Genomic DNA, 20,389 nt, shown 5'->3' with positions numbered 1-20,389 from the left:
TTTTTTCTTTGTTAATAAGTAAAGTATTTCGGCTTCTACATCACTATGCGAGTTTCCTTGGACAAGTTTTAAAAAATGTTTTGCTCACGCACATGCACAGCCCGGTACCTACTGTGCGCCAGAGATCTTGTCTCATCTGCCTGCCTTCTGTGCTGGCAGGGGGCCGGGTATATGAGGGAGGAAGCACTGATGTGCTGTGTTCCAGAAGAAACTAGGACCGACAGTCGTTCTCCCTTTCCTGGGACAGCAGGCGGTCCCACCCAGCCCGTCAGGCCCCTCCCCAGCTCTTCCTGCCCAAAACGTTGCACAGGTTACTCCGTTCTGCCATTGGGGAAAAAAAAAAGAAAAAACAAGGGATCTGGTAGGTTTGCTGAGATGTTCAGTGATTTCAGGCAATGCCCGGACTGGCTCAGGGCCAGAGAGAGTGTTGCCAGCCCAAGGAGGGGGCAGGCAAGACCTGGGTGTGGGTGTGTGTTGATGCTTGATGCCACCGCCCATTTGGGAATGGACCCTTCCTGCGGGTGGGGGAGACTGCCGGGGACCCTTGGGAATGGGACCTGGTGAGGCCCCTTCCCTTACTCCCCCATGGCGTCAGACCCAGGCCTCGGCCTTTGGGAAGAAGGCTGTTTTGTAGCGTGGACACACCTTAGTATGTTATTAGGTTCCTTCTGTTCCTTTCTCAGTAGAAAATATCCAGGGGTGTAGAAAGTTCTGACATCTATTAAAGTATCCATGTATTTTGTTTCAAGCCCATGCTAATCCATCAAAAGGCTGCTCATGCTCAAAAACAAAAAACTCCACATTTTCTCTTGGCCTGGAGAAGTCGGCAGTGGTCCTAAGGGGCGCGAGTGTCTGCTATCTGACCCGGAGGCGGGGTTCGGGACTGAGGAGCCCGTCTAAACAGCCACCACCGCTGGGGCTGGGTTTGGCATTGGGGACATTGGTAAAGGGGTCTCACGTGACCGTGTGGGGTGGGTCTGATGGATTTCTGACAAAAATACAGGAGAGCAAATGAGCGTCACTGTGCACCTTTGAGGTGGAGGGGCTCAGGTTGGGGGGTGGGGGCTCTCCTAGAAGAAGGCAAGCGAGACCCGACACAGCAGCTTGGGTTCAGCGGCTCCATCACGGAACCCACATCTGAACTCCACTGAGAAGCATTGCAGACTGCTGGTCACCCTGTGGTGGCCTTCGAAGCTGTCAGCCCTGTCCACTGGGAAGGCCTCGAGCGGGGCAGGTCCTTCCAGGCCACCAGGGCTCCCGCTGGACCCAGGATGCCAGCACCAGGGGCCTCAGGACCTCTTGCACACCCTGGCCCCACCATAGAGCCGCAGCTGGAGAGCCTGCCATCCCCCCTCTGGCTCTGTCTTCCACTCTGCCCCTCCCCCGTGCACCCCCTTTTCCTTGTCTCCTTGATTTCCTCCCTCGCTCCCATTTCCACGTGCCGGCCCCCGGCCATGCTGCTCCCCGGCTCTGTTCGGCAACCCCCCACCCCCCCAACTCCTCCCTCCTGTCTCCCATCTCCCCATACTTGTCTGTCTTTATAGTCACTTGGAATTTCCTGGCTTGGCAGGGGCTCAAAGCCTAAACTATGGACATAATGAAAAGTGGTGCATCAGACCAGCCACCAGTTAAATAATGTTTGGGTTCTTGTCAGAATGTCACAGAGTACCCTGTCATTTTGTTTCAGCAACTTGTCCTTCTGAATGCACAGTTCGCCTTATGGCATGCCAGCAGTAAAAATGTCACTTACAATAATTACTTTTTGGTGAAAATGCTTGCTGACTTCCTACCTTCAAGCTGTTTTTTACACAGTGGGGAGATAATAAGAAATGACTTTATCCTGACTGCTCAAATGAACACTAAATGGAATTTGGGTTATTATTACTGCAGATAGAGGGCCGGGTATGGAAATTTCAACGGTGGATCGGATAAACTGCAGGGAGATGTGTCTCTGGAAATTATGGCGGGTGAGCGTTTTCAACTGACTTCTGTTGAAAACTTAAGGCAGCTGTTGTTTGCCTGCTGTTTTTGGAATATAATATTTTTCATAATCCTTTTATAGTTCCTGGATGCCTCATGAATTTCGGAGGGCCTCAAGTCACTGCCTCTGCTCTCTGTATCTTACTAACCAAGCGACTCCTGTGCAAGATTCGAAGCTTTGCAAAAAAAAAAAAAAATGTAATCCACATGGGTCACTTCTTAATGTAACACCTTAGTATTGCTGTCAATATCGGGTAGATGAGCTGTGTGCAGGGGCTTTCCCAGTATGCAAATTGCCCATTTTCGATTGGCCCAGTCCTGCTGTCTGCGGGCGCCGCCAAAGCAAAATGGGTGTCTGATTTCTCTTATCCCCAGTGCCCAGCGGACTGCATGGCACAGAGTAGGCGCTTTCAGAATGCCTGAGTGAGCGAGCGAGCAAATGAACGAATGAAGGGCAGGCACGCGGCTACTCCAGTGACTGCCAGACAAAGGGTGGGTGGAAACACCGAGGCTTTCCACTCTCAGTCTGGTTCAGACCCTTCACCCACGTGACCTGGACAAGTCATATTGCCTGTCTGTGCCTTGGTTTCCCCGCCTGGAGTGCGGAGAATCGGATGCAGCCGTGTGTAAACGCCCTCCGTTTATCACTGGGTACTACGTGCATTCTGGTTCCCTTCCCTAATCCCAGTAGTGGGTTGGCTTTTGGGTGCTGGCCATCCCGTTTTTGAGATTCATGCATGGTGACATATGGATTGTAGAGCAATCGTGTCCTGGAAGGCAGGCCCAGTCGTGCTGCCACGAATGGACACCCGGTTTCGGGCCCCACTGTATGGGTGGGCTGTTCTGAATACAGAACATCTGACCGGTTCTTGGCTGTGTCACCAGACAGGGCATCGTAAGTCTGTCAAAGGAGGGAAATGGATATACCTGCCTCACACTGAGGTCCTTGTGAGGAGCGCGGTTGGTCATTCTCGTGAGCCCTAGCCCAGGGCCTGGCATGCAGGGAGTGCATGAGAAATGATGTTAGCTTACATAGGAGCTGCTCTTACGAATGATGATAAAATAAGGCTTCTTTTTTTATTTATTTGAGAGAAGAGAGCATGAGCTGGGGGAGGAGCAGAGGCAGAGGGAGAAGCAGACTCTGCACTGAGCATGGAGCGTGACGTGGGGCTTGATCTCACGACCCCGAGATCATGACCTGAGCCAAAACCAAGAGTTGGACAGTTAACCGACTGAGCCACCCAGGCGTCCCAACAAATACATTTCAATACAATTTAATAACCGCTTTTAAAAACAAAACAAACCAACCAACCCATCAAATTCAGGTTGTGTTTCTTAGCACCAGCCATGTGGGAGGTTCAGTCCTCACTGCAACACTGTTGGCATTTTCCAGATGAGGAAGCCAGATGTCCCAAGAAGTTGTGAATGTCATTCATGTGAACACAGCCGGCTAGTAGAGGTAGCCCCATCCCCGAGTTCATATCTTAATGCCAAGCCCAGGACTCCTGCTTTTTTTTTTTTTAATTATTTTTAATTACATGGAGTGGAAGAAAGCCTTATTCCTTCACCTTCAGAAAGTATTGCTTTAGACAGAAGCCTCCGTTTACTGATACTTGGAAAACAAAACAAAAAAAAGTAATATTTCTTCTTTTCTTTGGACAACATCTCTTGTTCTGTCAAGATGGTCAAGGACAGGCAACCACATGTCTTTCCTGCACCCAGGGGCGGGGCCGCCTTGCGGGGGGCTCTGGAGCTTGTTTCTGGCTTGGCTTTGGTTACTGAGTTTGCTGGTTCGGGTGCTGGAGCTGGGTGCTTACTGGAAACAGCTTTCTAAAGAAATGACTCTTTCTGGGCACCTGGCTGGCTCAGCCAGTTAAGCGTCTGCCTTCGGCTCAGGTCATGATCCCGGGGTCCTGGGATCAAGCCCCACATCAGGCTCCCTGCTCAGCAGGGAGTCTGCTTCTCCCTCTCTGCCTCCCTCTCTCTGTCTCTCATGAATAAATAAATAAAAACCTTTAAAAAAAAGAATAGAAGTGACTCTTTCCACAGTGATGTTCTCAGCATGAGAACTCATGGGGTCTCCAATGGGGCCATTTGCTATTGCATCTGTCCGTGCCTATCCAAACACGGGGGGCCTGATTCTGCTTTCCATGAGCTGAGAGCGCAGTGGTTATCTGTGTGCACGTGTCTGTCCGTGAATAACGTCCCCCAGAAAGAGCACTCAGCTTCGAGTTGTCTGTTACATTTAGACCCAGACTCAGAGCAGAGTCCAAAGCACACCAGCCCGGCAGCACACGCCCGGTACCTTTCAAGGCCGAGGTGGGGTTTTGATCTTAAGGGCTTTGAGCCGGGAGCTCCGTCTTGGCTGGCGCCGCACAAAATGGGAAGCACCAGGGCAGTGGCTCCGTGCGGTCTGTCAGGCAGGCAGCCATGCTTTTGACCTTGCTGTGGGTTACAGGACACAAACCTGAGAAGGAATCTGTTTATCATGTGGGGATTCGTACCATCCTTGACAGTCTGCAGTGAGCAAGATGGATGATCTGCCAAATCGGTCCCTCGCATGGGTGAATCAGGGCAAATTTACAGTACAATTTCTTTGCTGCTTCAGATACAAAAATAACATTTGCTGGGTTTTATATCCAGTTGTATGATGACCTGAAGGTGAGCAGAGAGAAGAAATCCGATTTGTAGGATTCATATTGCCTTAAAGATTTATATGGATCATTTCTGCTGTTTACGCCTATCTCTTTTACATCTTTCACAAACCAGTGGGTTGTGGTTTTTTTTTAAGCCAGATTTTCGAGGTTGAGGACACAGGTTTATGTGATGGTGGAACTCTGTTCCTGCTTAGGACAATAAACAGGTTTATCGGTTGAGTTGCAGTTGTTTTATTTGGGATTTTATCTTTCTAGGTGTTTATATGAAAGAGCCCTTGTATTCGGAATACGTTTCCCATCCTCTTGAGTTCAGAGTAGGCTGTTATCCTGGATATGGTATGTCCAGGAAAGGATACCCCATGTCTATGGCCATTTGAAATTCAGTCATCTCTGAGTGTTAACATTTTGTTTCATCAGGTAGTGAGTATTTTGGGAGGGGGCGCCCGTGTGTGCTGATGTTCTGTGAGTGGCCTGCTTTCTGAGACATATCATCTCTCTGGGGCCAGAGAACCCATGTGAAGACACCTGGCCTGGCCCCTCACACATGGTGCCGTGCGGTCTTACCATGTACCCTGCTTGATGGGGGGGCTGGGGAGGGATCGGGGGAGACCATACCAGACACCAAGCCGTCGGCAGATTTTACCTCATGGGTAGGACCACGGTGCTAAATCACTCTGCACTTTCCTTCCGGACACAACCTCTCTCTGTATCTGGTAATTAGGAAATGGCCAAAGCCTTTATTCCAGACATCCCAAAACTAAAATGGATGCTGGGTTTCACGGGTGATGCTGACAGGGAGACCAGAAGGGACCGCTCCCCAACAGAGCACGGGGTGGCACTCCCCCCTGGGCACCTGCGATGGGACAGAGACCCTTCTTAAGAAGGGAGAGCATGGAGACCTGGCTGCCACCCTGGCCCCATCTCTCCCGGCAGTGGCCACAGCATGGGTGGCGTAGATAAACAGAGCTCCGCCTTCAAACTCGCGTCCTAGCATTTGACGGGGAACAGAGTGGGTGCTCCTCTTCTGTCGGTTCCCTCCAGCTGGGTGCTATGGAGCCCTCCGGGGTCACAGCAAGAACCCACATGAAGTCCCGGGACTCAGTCCTGGGCCCCCCAGCTGGGGCCAGCCGCCGAGACCTCACGCCTCCTCTTCGAGGGTCTTCATAACCATGGTGGCCACGCCCTGTGGGCAGCCCTCATTTAAAAGAACCCACCCATTCATTTTGTTCTGGAAATTATGGACAGAATAAATCTGCAAATTATAAGTTAGCCAAGGTCCTTCTGAATTAGGGAATGAGGGGGTCCCATTGGAAGAAATCACGACTGCGTGAGCCCGTGGTTCATAGGACAGCAGTTTCTCAACAGAATGCCCTTACATTGGGCCTTCAGAAACCTTTCGTTTAACCCCCGAGTTTTTCTTCTGTTGCCGTTACGTTTTATTCTGTAAGACAGAACATTAGAGGTTTCTCCCAGCCTTAGAACCATAGCTGCCATGCTGTATGCTTGCACGGGCATTTCACTGATACTTCCTAGGTAAGGAAAGTAGACGTGCGCCGTGAAAGACAGCTATTTTCAGCCCCGGATTGTCGTGTGCTTTAATTACAGAAAGCACTCCAAAGACCTCTGCCAGCTGCAGCCCTGCACCCGAGTCACCAATGAGCTCTAGCGAATCCGTCAAGAGTTTGACTGAGCTGGTCCAACAGCCCTGTCCCCCCATTGAAACGAGTAAGGATGGCAAACCACAAGAGCCCAGTGACCCACCTGCCTCAGACTCCCAGCCCACCACCCCTCTGCCTCTTTCCGGACACTCGGCCCTCAGCATCCAAGAGCTGGTAGCCATGTCTCCAGAGCTGGACACCTACGGCATCACCAAGAGAGTCAAGGAGGTGCTGACGGACAACAATCTCGGTAGGTTCCCTCCCTGGCTGCCAAGTCGGGGGTGCCAGGTTGCTTCCTGTTGGTTTCTGGAGGGATGGGTGGAGGGCACTCAGGCTGAGCCAGCCAACAAGTTTAAACGTTGATAAGCTACCTCTAAGAACATACAGTGCCCTCCGGCTGTGAACACGAGGGCTCCTGAGGGCGGTCAGTCCCGGCCTGCTCCCCGGGGGGGCCCCCCCCCGCCCCCCCCCCCCCCCCCCCCCCGCCACAGCGCCCCCACTGGGACCTCTTAGCAGATACCCATGTGGCTGGAGCGGACTCAGGCCAGGCGCTGAGACCGCCTGACTGGGGCATGCCCGGTGGAACTCCCGGTCCTCGAGGGCACCAGCGCTGGGCCCGAGCAGCGTCAGCCCAGCCCATCCCATCCCATGGCGTGTTGGGAGAGTCCCCAGACTGGGTTCATATCCCAGTTCTTCCTCTTGCTCTGTCCGTCATCCTGAGCAAGCTACTCTCGGAGCCTCCCCTGTACCTCTGGGACAGCAGTGCCCAACTTAGGCCTGGTGAGTAGCACCCTGCCCGCAGCTAATAGTCCATTATTGTCCCCACCTCCTGCCTGATGATGCCGGCTCCCTTCCCCAGGCCCTCCACTGGGAGGCAGTAGAGAGCTCCTACGGAACTGAGTTCGCCACTCCTCCCTCGAGGGTTCACCGCAAACCCAGGCGGTTAGCTTCGTGCATGCCCCACCCGAGGCGGCTCTCCCCTGAGGGCTCTGTGGCACAGTCAGTAGCTGTGATGCTAGGAATATTAGAGCATTTGGTCATTTTAAACCTTTGTGCTCCTGTGGTTCAGTAGGGACCACATGGGGTTCTCCAGGCTTGGCCACCCAGAGACTGGAAACAGCCACTCCCCAAACACTTAATGTGGGCCTTGAACTCACGACCCTGAGATCAAGACCTGAGCTGAGATCAAGAGTCAGAAGCTTCACCGACTAAGCCGTCCAGGCGCCCCAAGTCCCCCAAACACTTCTGTCCTTACTTCCCAAGTGTAGATGTCAATTAAGGAGCACTGTTCTATGCGGTACATGTTACGACAACCCCGAAGAGTGGCTGGAATTTGCAGAGGGGCCTTGCATGTCTGTTTTTCCCAGGGGATAGGAAAAGAAGGGAGTAGCAGTGAAGTGAGTTTCAGGGAAGTGTGTGTGGTGACTTCACAGCTCGGAGGCTCGGCGGCCAGCTTGCCTGGTTAAGGTCCTCTGTCCCACTGCTTGCGCAAAACAGAACAAGAGAAAAAGTAATGTCAACTGAGAATGTTTTTAATTAAGTTAATTCAAAGAAATAAAATTTAGCTGTTGATTTTTTTAAATGGCCGTGAAGTCCCGCATGTTCATCAATGATTGAAATACGCAGGGATTCCTAGACACAGGTCATCCCCTACCTTACAGTCTTATCACGACTCCAGAGAAGCAGGCCCGATAGATTATTGCTGCCCACTCCCTTATAGGAAGTGTTGTTTCTGTAGTCATGGGCAAGCAGCTGAAGAAAACTCCCTTTAAACCACTGAGAAGGGGCGCCTGGGTGGCTCAGTCGGCTAAGCATCTGCCTTGGGCTCAGGTCACGGTCTCAGGGTCCTGGGATCGAGTCCCACATCGGGCTCCCCACTCAGCGGGGAGTCTGCTTCTCGCTCTCACTCTGCCTCAGTGCACTCTGTCTCTCTCTCTCAAATAAATAAATAAAATCTTTTTTAAAAATAGACAAGCCACTGAGAAGTTGCAAGATCACAGCTGTGAGGTCATAACATTAAAATCTCATCCTTGGCCTTCCCATCCCCGTTTCCATCCTTGCTGGAGTTCTGGCTGGTGTTGGTCGTATGCCACCACAGTAGAACCCCACTGGCCTGTCAAACTCCCATTTTCAAATGCTGTGAAGCACAAAATCAGGGGTGAAACTTTCCACCCCAGAGAGAGCGAGGACTTCCTCCTCTCGGAGCAGGAACTTCTGGAAGAGCTCCCTAGCGGTGCCCCCATGGAGCTGAGAAGCACTCTCGGTGGTTGCTATAGCTGGTCTTAGCTTTTCCAGGGTGGAAGCTGCCTCCCCTGCTGGGGTCTCTCAGTGGAGTAATGGGCACAGAGGGGGCCAAATTATAGCTGAATAATGCAGCTATAAGGCCCAGGCATCCTCTTCACTTCTGACTTGAGATCTTGACGTGTTCTTGGGTCAGTCTCTTGAAATCATAAGCAGAGTCCACGTGTGTGCACATTTTATCGGGTAAGGGTCAGTAGCTTTCTTCAGGTTCTCAAGTAGGTCCATGACCCAAAAATGATTGAGAGTCGCTGCTATGAAACCTCTAGAAGTAATAAAAATTTCCAAGAATATTCATATGATTTCCTCTCCTCCCCCCCCCCCCCCAACAAGGTGGGTGAAGCAAGTAGTAACCAGCTGTTTATTACATCTATCACTTTCCTGAACATAGCGAATTCCTTGGTGGTGTTTCTCGCAGACGGAGGGCGTGAGCCTGTCTGTCATCCACGGTCACCCTGCCACGGAGGGGCAGAGCTGCTCTGGGCCCGGGGGTCATGTTCCCTACGCTTTGTGGCACCAAACACTGGCCTGTCTGATCCCAGTCTCCATTTCCACCTAATAAGTCCTATTATTCACCTTCTCCCATCTGGTCGCTCAGGTTGTCCCTGATTTCTCATTTGTGCCTTCAAAAGTGCCGGCCCCTCTTAACCTGCAGCTGAATGGCTCTCAGAGAAGAGACATTTTCTTTTTAAGCCTCTGACGAACATGGCCAACCTGGGGCCGCTCTGCTCTCCAGAGCAGAATTCCCTCTGATCAGCCTGGGGAGCAGGCTGCCCACCACGGCCTCGGAGAAAAGGCATCGAGGAAGGGGTTTTGATCCCCTTTGAGCTCCAGTCAGCAGAGGCAGCTTAGACTGCGGGAACAGACTTTAGAATTGGAAATGGCCTGCTTTTCAGAAAAACAGAGCTGAGGGGCTCTTTCTCCTTCTCTTTCCTGCTGTGACCTTGGGTCAAGTGGCCTGTTTTCTCAGCAAGACCGGATAACCTTGCTAATCGTGAAAGGAGCCAGACAGCCCTGTGGTTTGAGGTTGTATAAGAGAGGGCTCCCCATGTGCTACTTAACCTCCTGAGCTTGGGTGAGGGATTAACCACCTCTGATAAGCGCCGCAGGTGTGTTATCCAGGCCTCAGTACATCCAAAGCCTGGAGGCTTTTTTGAGAGAAACGTTGTCGTGTGCCCACAGAATGCAGGAGTAATACTGACTCCATCATCAGTGGAGTTTGTCACAAGTCTGGTTGAAGAAATGCTTTTAAAAAAAAAAAAAAAAAGATTTTATTTATTAGAAAGCATGCGTGAGCAGGAGAGAGAGGGAGGAGAGAGACCCTCAAGCAGACTCCGCGCCGAGTGCAGAGCCCACCATGGGGCTCCATCCCACAACCTCGAGATCACGACCTAAACCAAAACCAAGAGTCAGCCCCTTAACCAACTGAGCCACCCAGGGCGCCCCTGAAGAAATGCTTCTAGAAAGTGCTTGCTCCGAGGCAGCCCCCGGCTGGCCAGACTCCAGGGTTTCAGACCCCGTGTCTGACTTTAACGTTGGCTCATACTTGTCCTTCCAGATCCCTCGGTCTCCGTCGTAATGTCTCTCTCGGTTCTGTTTTCTCACCAGGTCAGCGCTTATTTGGGGAGACCATCTTAGGGCTCACCCAAGGCTCCGTCTCCGATCTCCTTGCTCGCCCAAAGCCCTGGCACAAGCTCAGTCTGAAGGGACGGGAGCCCTTTGTCCGGATGCAGCTATGGCTGAATGACCCCAACAACGTGGAGAAGCTGATGGACATGAAACGCATGGAAAAGAAAGGTAAGCCCCACCTCCCACTCTGGCCAGTTGCCTTCTCATCTACGAATGCGCCGTTTCTTTTGAAGCCTGTGTGCAGAGCTGGTGAGAGACATTGATCTGTGGTCAGGCAGGGCAAAGGGATTTTTGACAATCATCAACTGACGAGGACCTACGAGGACTGGGAAGATTTGTGACTTTTTCTCCCCAGCAGACTGAACCCAAAATACATTTTGGCGTTGGGGGGCACCCGGACGGTTCCTTACAGTTGCCCTGGTGGTCACTGTACCCTTTTTCTTCTTGTAAGGCCACCAAGAGGTGAACATCACAGCACTCGGTGGTGGTGGCCCATTTGTTTATTGTCTTTGTCTTGGCAGGTACGTGGGGCAGTTCGTCTCGTGCACGTGTTTCACGTGCCAGGGCCCTCCGTATCGTATCTTATTGGCGAGATCATTCATAAACACATTTGTAGATAAGGAAAACTCGGGTTTAGAGAAGTTGGGCACCTTCATTAAGGTCACCCAGCCTGGAAAACAGAAGAGCGAATTCCTGCCAGAGCAGGTCTCTCTCACTGTTACTTTATGGTCTGTGGGGCTCTGCAGGACTCAGCCCCCTTGAGGGCCAAGTGCGGCTCTTCTTTCTATATGCATCTGGAGCCCCCTCGAATGCTGACTGGCCTTCTTCGGGCACCTTGGTGGTGCAAAGTAATGTCTGCTCTGTCCCCTCATTTGCACTCCTACCTGCGGCTCCTCGCTCGTGGGTCCTCCCCTCAGAGGGCACAGTGCTGTAAGCTCACGAAGTGGCCGAATCAGAATCCCTTAGATGTGGAGGCGAGGCACCACGCGCCTGTGTGGCCGGGGCGTGTCTGAGCCAAGGGCTGGGCACGGAGCCCGGGCCTACATCCTCTGAGTTCACCAAGAGAGCCTGCTGCTCACAGCCGGTCTGGTGGCACGTTTGTCACCCAGCCAGGGCAAGGGCCAGAGCTCCAGGAGGAAGTGAGCATCTCTGGTGTCTCCTCCCAGAGCTCCATGGGGTCGGGCCTCCTGTTCACCAGGTGCTGTGCTGAGACCTCACACAGTCCCCCCCCGCCCAGCTCTGTCCAGTGTAGGCGCATTCTCCAGGAAAGATGGGGCTCTGGCGTTATGAGACTTGCCTGATATCAACCACTGGCAGAAGGAGGAAGGAGGGAGCAGGAATCCAGAATCACAGGCCGGCCGACTCTGGAGCCGGTGCTTCTGATGTGTGTTGTGCTCCCTTGTGCCCGGAGCCTGCCACCGTGGGACCAGTGGGCCCACGCAGCGGCCTTCCACTGCACACAGGGCCCTCCGGTGGACTCCGGCCTGCCCGCCGGGGTGTAGACCAAGGCCCTGACACAGTCCACAGCCCTTTGGGTGGCCACAGATGCCTGGTGCCACATAACCCCCAAAAGTTTTTTAACTTTCTACCTTGGGAAATTTCAAACCAAAAAGCAGAATGGTACCATGAACCCAGTATATCCATTACCGAGTTTCAGCGGTTATCAGTGCCCACCCAAGCAATGTGAAAACTTTCTGCAGACTGGCAAAAGGCAGTGCCTGCCTCCTTGAGCTCCCTGGGAGCCGCCCCCCCGGCCAGCCCTCCGAGGCCACCCCCTAAGCAGCCCCCCATGGCTGCAGGCATCAGGAGAGGGACAGCCCTGGTTCTGTCACCCCCTGGTCTGTTTGTCCTTGGAGGCCACTAGAAAAGGACCCTTGCCCCCACAAGTAGACCTTTGGGGGCTTCCTAGGCCTCCGCTCCTTCAGCACGGGCTCTGGGCGCCATCTTGTGTTTCAAAAGAGTTACTGTTTCCGCCGGGCCCAGGCCCCTCCTCACATCCATCCCAAGGTCCCTAAAAGCAGCTGTGGGCCCACTGTCTTCTCCCTCCCTCTAGCAGGGATGCTCACTCGAGGAGCCTTCCCCAGACACACCAGTGGGTGAGCCAGAGCATAGCGCTTCCTGTGATGTCCGCCCAATGGGAGCGGCCAGCTGGACACACTGGGCTGGGTTCTTTCTGGCCACTGGCTGTATCATATTCATTCTCTTTGGGGGAAGATTTGCCTTCTCCACGGCGTTCCTAGATATAATCCTAAAATGGCAAGTTAGTTAAGTCACTGCCTGGCCTAAGTTTCTGCCTCTGTAGAATGAGGCCGCTCATGTGAACTTCTCCAGGTTGGAGCATCAGAACGAACATGCCGAGCGTAGCAACCAGCACACATAACTGCTCAGCAAATGAGTTTTTAAAATAAGTTGGGTTCCTTTAAAATAGATGAAAGCCCATCGTGCTCCCAGTCTAGACCGCACTGGGTGATCCCACATGCTCTCTGCTTCCTTCTCTTCCCGAACGAAAGCTTTGCGTGCTTCTCCCGTTAGCTCGAATGTTTTATTGCTCTCCTTCCTTCTTCCTTTCCTCTGAACATTTTGTGTCCACCCTGGTCTGCCTTCTGTTTTCCGTCCCTTTATGAGATGGCCCTTGAACCAACCTGTTCATGCAGCCCCCGGCCCCCAGACGCACTCACGCAACGCACGCACGCACCGCCTGGGCTAGCTCGTGGGCTCCTCTGACCACCCATAGTCCTCTCCTGTGACATTTATTTGTGACCCGAATGTGAGGGCTACCGCAGGGCTGGGGCGCTGGCCACCATCAGGCAGGACAGAGCAGACGTAGGTCAGACATACCAGCCGTGTGACCCTGGCCTTCGGTCTCCATCTGTACACCAGGACGGTCCTGGTCCCTCTCGCGGGGCGTCCCTGGGAGGATCGCTCGACAGAGGTTGGCTTTACTGCTACAGCTGCTCTTCCTCCCCACCTGCTGCTTGAATTACGTAATGTTACGTCCCATCTTCCATCTGTTTTAAGAAGTTTTAAGGGATTTTCAGACTATATTCCAAGCTAACCCACTAGAAAGCTCACCGTGGAGGACTCATTTGCTGGAGAGGTTAGGGTTAGGGTTGGGGTCCCATGCTTTGCCCCATCATTTTGCCATCTGGTGCGCTTGCCTCCTTCCGCCAACATCCCAGACTCCTTGATCCATCACTCCAGGATGCTCTGCCATCGTCCGAGACAGACTTCTCTCTCTCCACCTTCCCATTCCCGTCCCCCTGCAAATCCCAGCCCTGGATTAGTGCTCCGCTGGCTCTCTCCACCCGTCCTCCTTGGCTTCTGGGACCTGAGCATCCCAGCTCTACGTGGGTTGGAGCTGCCTCAGATTTGGGGCTCCAGCTTCAGCGGGGTCCCCTGCTCTTCTCCCCACCCCCGTCCCCCTCCTTCACCCCGCTCAAGACTCTGTCCCCCTCACTTCAGATCACCTCTGCTCCTGCCTCCCTCCTCCTTCAGGAGAACGCAGGCCCCCAGCTTTCCCACCTCAGTCCCTGTCAGCTTGTCTGCACCTCCAGCCCCCGCCCCCACCCGTCCTGCCTCCCGCGGCACCTGCGGTGATTCTCTCTCTCACCTGTACCACCAGCTCTCTCCCCTCAGCTGTGGAAACACTGTCAGCTCACTCTCATCTTTAAATCCGCCCTCAGCCCTGGATTTCCCTTCTAGAAGCCATCCTGTCTCTCGCTGTTCTCTTACATTTGGGCGTCTTAACGTAAGAACTCGGGCTCACTGCCTTCACCTCCTCACCTCCCGTTGAGTACTCTGCCTGCTGCCACCTGGCTTCTCCCACAGCGACACTGCACCTGTTCACCGCGGTCCCCAGTGCTGTCCTAAGCGCTAAAGCCAGAGGGCCTCCTGGGGGCTCATCAGACTCTCTGCATGCTGTTGATCGGCTCTCCTCACTCATCCCTTTGCTCCCACTGTTGTCTCCTGGTTTTCCTCCTGTCTCTGGATCCCTCATAGCTGCTTCGTTCCGGGGTTACCTCTGCCCGTGGGTGTGCCACAGGGTTCCATTCTCAGCCCTGGTCTTTCTCCTCGACGGCATAGACTGCAACCATAGTTTCTGTCCCAGTGGCCCAAAATTCTTCTCTCTAGCCCAGACCGTTCTTCTGAGCTGCCTACCTACCAGTCCCGCTGCCTCCAGGACATCTCCCTGGGGGCAACCCAGAGACACCGGCGCCCCCCCTCATCTCGCAGCATGAGACCAGGGGGCTCCTTCACTCTCCTCTCCTCAGTCCCTCAGGAGTCTGTCCCCCAGTCCTGTCAGCTCTGGCCCCTACCACCTCCACGCCCTCTGCTTTCCTCCAATCCCTCTGCAACCTCCCCAGTTCCGATCTTTATCATTCTCACCTCCTAACTGAGGGCCCTCCTGCCGGTCCTCTCCCATCCAGTCCGTCCTCAGCTGCAGCCAGAGCAGTCTTTCCAAAACGTGTATAGCTGCTCATACCAGCCCCCTAACTAAAGCCTCTTCATTTCTTCCTACTGCATTGAGGGTCAAGTCCAAACTTCCGGCCTACCCAGACCCTGCCTGTCTCTCCGGCTCCTGCGTCCCCCTCCACACCCCTTGTGCATGTACGCGCGCACGCACACACACTCTGGAACTGTGCCGTCTCGTGCCCCTGGGTCTTTGCACACGCTTGTCCCGCTTTTTGGAACAGCCTCTTACCATCTTCTACCTCATCACCTGTTTTTTCTGGTTAATCACTCCTTGGCCTTCAAGATTCTCCTGGGAAGCCTCCCTTGACCCCTCCCCAGGTGCTCCCTTAGTGCCTCCCTCCATGATCCCCCGTGCTTGCCTCCCTCACTGCGCTCTACGGGGGCCACCTGTACACTTCCCTGCATGCCCCACTAAGCTGTTCGGCAGGGACAGCCAGCGACCTGGCAGTACAGCCGAGCGGGTCCTTGATGAGTGTGTGCTGGGTTTCTGAATGGTTCTAGTCCAAGTGTTTTGAGATGCTCTTTGGAAGAGCAGAGCAGAACAGCCAGCTACCACGATCTACACAAAAGTCATTATGAGCCAACGGGGCTCCGTGGTACTCTGGGGGGTCGGGGGCTTGGGCGGATCTCCCAGTGGGGCCTGCAGCTCAGTCCGATCTCTCTCCCTCCCTCAGCATACATGAAGCGGCGGCACAGCTCAGTCAGCGACAGCCAGCCCTGCGAGCCCCCCTCCGTTGGCATTGACTATAGCCAGGGCGCCAGCCCCCAGCCCCAGCACCAACTAAAGAAACCCCGAGTGGTGCTGGCTCCTGAAGAGAAAGAGGCTCTGAAACGAGCTTATCAGCAAAAGCCATACCCGTCACCAAAAACCATCGAAGAACTCGCCACCCAGCTCAACTTGAAAACCAGCACCGTCATCAACTGGTTCCACAATTACAGGTACGGTCCGGCTCTCGGCCCAGGAAATCAGGGCTCCGAGAGAGCGCGCCATCAGCCCTTGCGAAGCGGCTGGTCTGTCCCGCACATGGTGGCCATGAACAGTGCACAGGGATGGTGGTCTGAGGACTTGGCCCTGGCCGGCTGGGGACTAAAAGCTTGGTGTTTGGTCGGTTAGTTGGCTTTTTACGTTTCATTGGCGTTATTAACTCCCAAGATGCAGGGTCACGTGGTTAGAGACACTCCACGTCTGCTGTGGCCAGGAAGACAGTTATCACTTAGTAAGAGAGAACGTAGGCATCCATGGCTCCATAGCAGCGAAGGTTTCTTCGTGGAGACCCGAGGGGTCTTGTACAGCATTATCTTCCAAATGAGTTTGATTAGTTTTGTAGTTAAATAAATTGAGTCAAGTTAATGAAGATTTATTGAGCATCTACTAGATCTCCAGACACCGAGCGAGCCAAGCGTGTTCATCAGCACCGTCCCACTTGATCTTCACAATCATATAAGGGACAGAGTTAGTTCTACCTGCATTTTACAGGTGGAAAACCTAACACTCCGAGGGGTTAAGTAACTGACCGAGGCGGAAGGGCCTAGTGCTCTCCCATAGAATGAAGCAGACTGGAGTAAAATGTTTGGATGAGCTCATGAAAATCCACTGACACATAATGGCTTGTTGACCATAGCTGTAATCCAGACTTCCTCTGCTAGAAACCAGGACGTCCCAGTGGCCTGATGGGCATGCCTTCTTCTTTAATGCCCTGGAAGTGACTGTCAGTTGCTCGTTCTCATTAGAACGTCCTTTTCTCTAGGGCTCAACAGGACTGGGGCAGGTGCTCCTGGTCCTACCCAGGTGACAAGTACACACACGTAGCCAGTGCAGGCGGAGCCCTCCTGGTTACTTGCCTCAGACAAGTTGTGGGCAGCAGAATATCCTAGATAGCCGGGGGCCGCAGGGAGTTGTGTCTCCGACTGGACTCTGCCTTATCTGTTAGGCTCTGCTGCAGTTTCCCAAGTGGCCCGGCAACCCCACCCCCACCCCCCAGTGCTGAGCAAAGTGGGAGGTTTTAAAATATTAGATGGGACCCGAAATAATACCTTGACTGCTGATGAAAGCTAAGTTCGCATTTGTAGCTTAGCGTGAGAGCAAACAGCCCTGCTGCCTGACCCCCTGGAACCAGGCAAGTTTATCCATCCCCATGCGCGGGCTGGCCCCTGTGAGGGCAAAGAAAGTACACGAGGTGAGCACCACCAGCTTATTCATCCTAAATTTACAGATGAGCTAAAACCAGAGGCAGAGCGAGGCTAGCAGGTGCGATAATGGAGCTCCCTCTACAAGGAAGGAAACTTCAAGAACAGTAGTCAAGGGAAATGAAGGAGAATGAATGGGAACCTGGGCAGAGGTTCCCCAGAGCACCCCCACCCCCGCCAGGTGTTGTGCAATCCCATTTTCACTTTCTAGACACAGAGGTGCATTTGAATATGTACTTTCGAGTCTTCTGCAGGCTGTGTCCATTTAAGTGTGGTAACTCGAGATGACTATCTGAGTAAAGTTGCTACCAATTATACAAAGCATCTCGAGAAACCATTTCCTCTGGTCCCGCTGGGGTCACCTTTTTCCCCAGATCTCACCTACAGGCCTCAGCTGAATGGCGGTCACTGCCTCCTGGCCAGGGCAAGCGCTCTCCAGGTTTCTCAGCTTCTGTCACTCATCTTGCTGACAACCATGGGAATGCCCAGCCCATCACAGGTGGTCAGCCGCTCACTGGAGAGTCCCCATGTGTGCATTTAGCATGAGCAAATTCAACCATACACAACAAAAGTAAAGAGAGAAGGGGAAGAGAAGAGGAGGAGCAATAGAACCTCAAAACTTAGCAGAGGAGCTCAGATCCAGATCTAGAGTAGATGCTCAGTAAATGTTTTCTTTCAAAATTAACCACAACAAAGCAGGCTGGGCTAAGATAAATGGAAGAACCAAGGGCAGATTTGTTTCAGCTGCAGGGATCTGGAAAAATATCCTGGAAGAGGTGTGAGATGTGCAGGGTCTTGAACAAAGAACTGAAAAGAATTTATTTTTTTTTAAAGATTTTATTTGAAAAAGAGCACAAGCAGGGAAGAGGGAGAAGCAGGCTCCCCTGCTCCCCTGATGCGGGGCTCGATCCCAGGACCCTGGGATCATGACCTGAGCCAAAGGCAGATGCTTAACCCACTGAGCCACCCAGGCGCCCCTGAAAAGAATTTTATAAACCACAAAATAGGTCAGATGAGAACTGAACACTAGGTCATTCAGAATTGGCATAAAGCCCAAAGTATTGAAGTCCCTTGGTCACCCAGGAGGCACAATGTGGAGCAGAGAGGGAGTGCTCCCTCCATGGCTTTAGCTCTTCCAACTAAATGCTTCCGACGGAGACCAACTTAGCCTGGTAGACCCTCCAGAGCCTCATGTAAGGACTGGCACACATGCACTGAATTCCTCAGGAAGGAGAGAGTTTCTTACATTCTGTGGGAATTAGACAGGAGAAGTAGATTTTTTTTTTCTCCTGCCCCACCGGAACCCACAGGGAGTAATGGGGAAGGGGGGATCAATTTTTAGCCCCATCAAAAAAATACAATCTTACTTCCTCTTATCTTTTCACCCTCAGGGAAGTACAAGTATCTTAGGGTGACCAGGTATCTTAGGGCCTGGAATGCCAGAACAGACTACCTAGCACAGGACACCGGGTCTCCTCCTAGAACAGGTCCACCCTATAGAAGCTCTTCCAAGCCCTAAATACCATGGCATCCTGCGAACCTTGTGTGACTTGTTTGAAAACCAGATCTGCTCCTGGGACCTGATCTTTCTAGATCAGAAGGTAATATTTTTCATGGACGTGGAGACAAATCTAGACTAAGAACGATGATGTCTCCTGTCGGTTGAGCATATGGTATGTGCCAGGCACTGAGCCAGGAGCATTACAGATGTGTCATCTCATTAGATCCTCGGATGAGCTGCCGAGGGTGGCAGCCAGGATGCCAGGCCCCAGGCATGAAGTTGTCCCTTCCCTCCCCCCAGCCCTTTTACCTCAGCCTTAGCACCTAACAACAGGGATTCTGTCATTCAGAAGACAGATGGAGGGTCTGAACAGCCCTTTTTTTCTGGGTCTACTTTGTGTCCTGTATTATACATTAATATTTTATTCTTAACATCTCTGCAAGGAAGATGCTATTCTCCACATTTTTCAGATAAGAAATCTGAAGCTCAAAACTGTTCAGGCCCTTTTTTCCAAGCTGTATAGCTAGTAAGTTTACAAAGCCAGATTTCAAACCCAGGTTGGCCTGGTTCCATAAAGCCTGTGCTCTGTTCTGGGCCAGTCTGCCCCTGGGACTCAGTTAGTACCTGGTAGACCTGTGGCCTGCCGGTCTAGCCTCCCACCTCCCCAGCCAGGGTGGGATGGGGATTAGGTGTTCGCCCCAACTGGCATTCTTGGCTGCCGAGGGGCTTGAAAGGCCTCAGAGTAGGCTTGCCCTCTCACAGCGCAGTGTCCAGTAGCCTATTGACAAAGGCTTGCATTTCCCAGGCCCTCATGGTAGCCCCAGAGAAGGAGGAGAGAGTCTTCTGTTACCCCAGGCAACTTCAGGGGGTGGGGGGCGCTTTAGGACCTCACCCTGTAGCTCTCGCTGAGAAACCATCCTCAGGACAAGGGAGAGGGCTCAGACTGTGCAGGGAGCAAATAACAGTGTGAACACATAACCACCGCCAAGGGTTCTGACACACTAGACAACTTTCTCCCTGGCTTCAGCACTCCCCACATCCAACACAAGGCCTGGCATATAGTGGGCTCTCAAAACATGTTACCTCTATTGGGGTCTGTGTACTGCAGAAAATATTTTTATTGCATGCCTAACCCAAGGGCTTTCGGCAGGCCCAGTTTCTGCAAGACAGTGGGCTTCATGCCAATTTACCTGAGGATGCCACTAACAGTTGGCACATTGATCAGAGGCTTTTCAGCTCTTTGGAATAACCATGTAGAGAGAGTTCTGATTGAGCCTAGTACTGTGAGCAGATGGAAGGAGAAATTCTAAACAGACTTAACTAGAGCCCTTCCTTGATGTCACCAAGGGCCCCAAAACAGGGAAGGCCTGGGCCCATCTGTAGCTGTTTCCTTCAGACCCAACAAAGTAAGGGAGCACACGTTCCCCGCTAGGGGGAACTCTCTGCTTGATTACAACATGCTTGATGTGTCGGAGCGCATATTTGGCCTCCTTCCTGCTTGATCAAAAGTGACCCTTCCCTGGTCTTCTCCTCTTAGGGGAGGGAACTGGTTGAAACATAATTGCGTGGAACCCTGCCAGGGCCCTGACCCCTGACCTGTGGCTCAGAGCGCGACGCTGAAGTTTCTCGCTTTGGGCAATGAGTGTTGGTTCTCTCTTACCAAGTCCTGATGAGGAAGCAGTGGTTCGCACCCATCCTGCATTTCCAGCTGTCAGTTCAGTCAGCGTGTATTACTGTGTGCCAAGCACCATGCCCGGCCCGGGGTGTGCAGAGAACGGGACCCCGCCATCCACAACCTGCTGGGGGGCGGGGCGGGACGGGGATGGAGGGAGCGTGCCATTAAACAAGTCACACTGGCGCGCCGTCCTCGTGGGGAAGAGGGGCATGGCACCCACCCAAGGGACGACTCCGGCGAAGGCACAGAGTCTGGGAACCGGCGGGGCTGGGGGCTGGGGTGACAGACCCCCCCCGCCCAGCGGCCCCGCTCACGTCACCCCCCCCCCCCT

General features: G+C 53.1%; 1 protein-coding gene across 1 annotated transcript in view; it reads left to right on the top strand.

Annotated features, from left to right (window-relative positions):
• Positions 1 to 20,389, top strand: part of CUX1 (cut like homeobox 1) — a 252,534-nt gene that overhangs the window by 231,454 nt on the left and 691 nt on the right. The window contains exons 21-23 of the mRNA XM_044915279.1: positions 6,243 to 6,545; positions 10,202 to 10,390; positions 15,370 to 15,634. Coding sequence (XP_044771214.1) covers positions 6,243 to 6,545; positions 10,202 to 10,390; positions 15,370 to 15,634 — 757 coding nt within the window. The remainder of the gene's footprint in view (positions 1 to 6,242; positions 6,546 to 10,201; positions 10,391 to 15,369; positions 15,635 to 20,389) is intronic.

This window comes from Neomonachus schauinslandi, chromosome 5 (genome assembly GCF_002201575.2).
Source record: "Neomonachus schauinslandi chromosome 5, ASM220157v2, whole genome shotgun sequence".
Taxonomy (NCBI): domain Eukaryota; kingdom Metazoa; phylum Chordata; class Mammalia; order Carnivora; family Phocidae; genus Neomonachus; species Neomonachus schauinslandi.
This window is presented reverse-complemented; position numbering and strand designations above follow the sequence as displayed.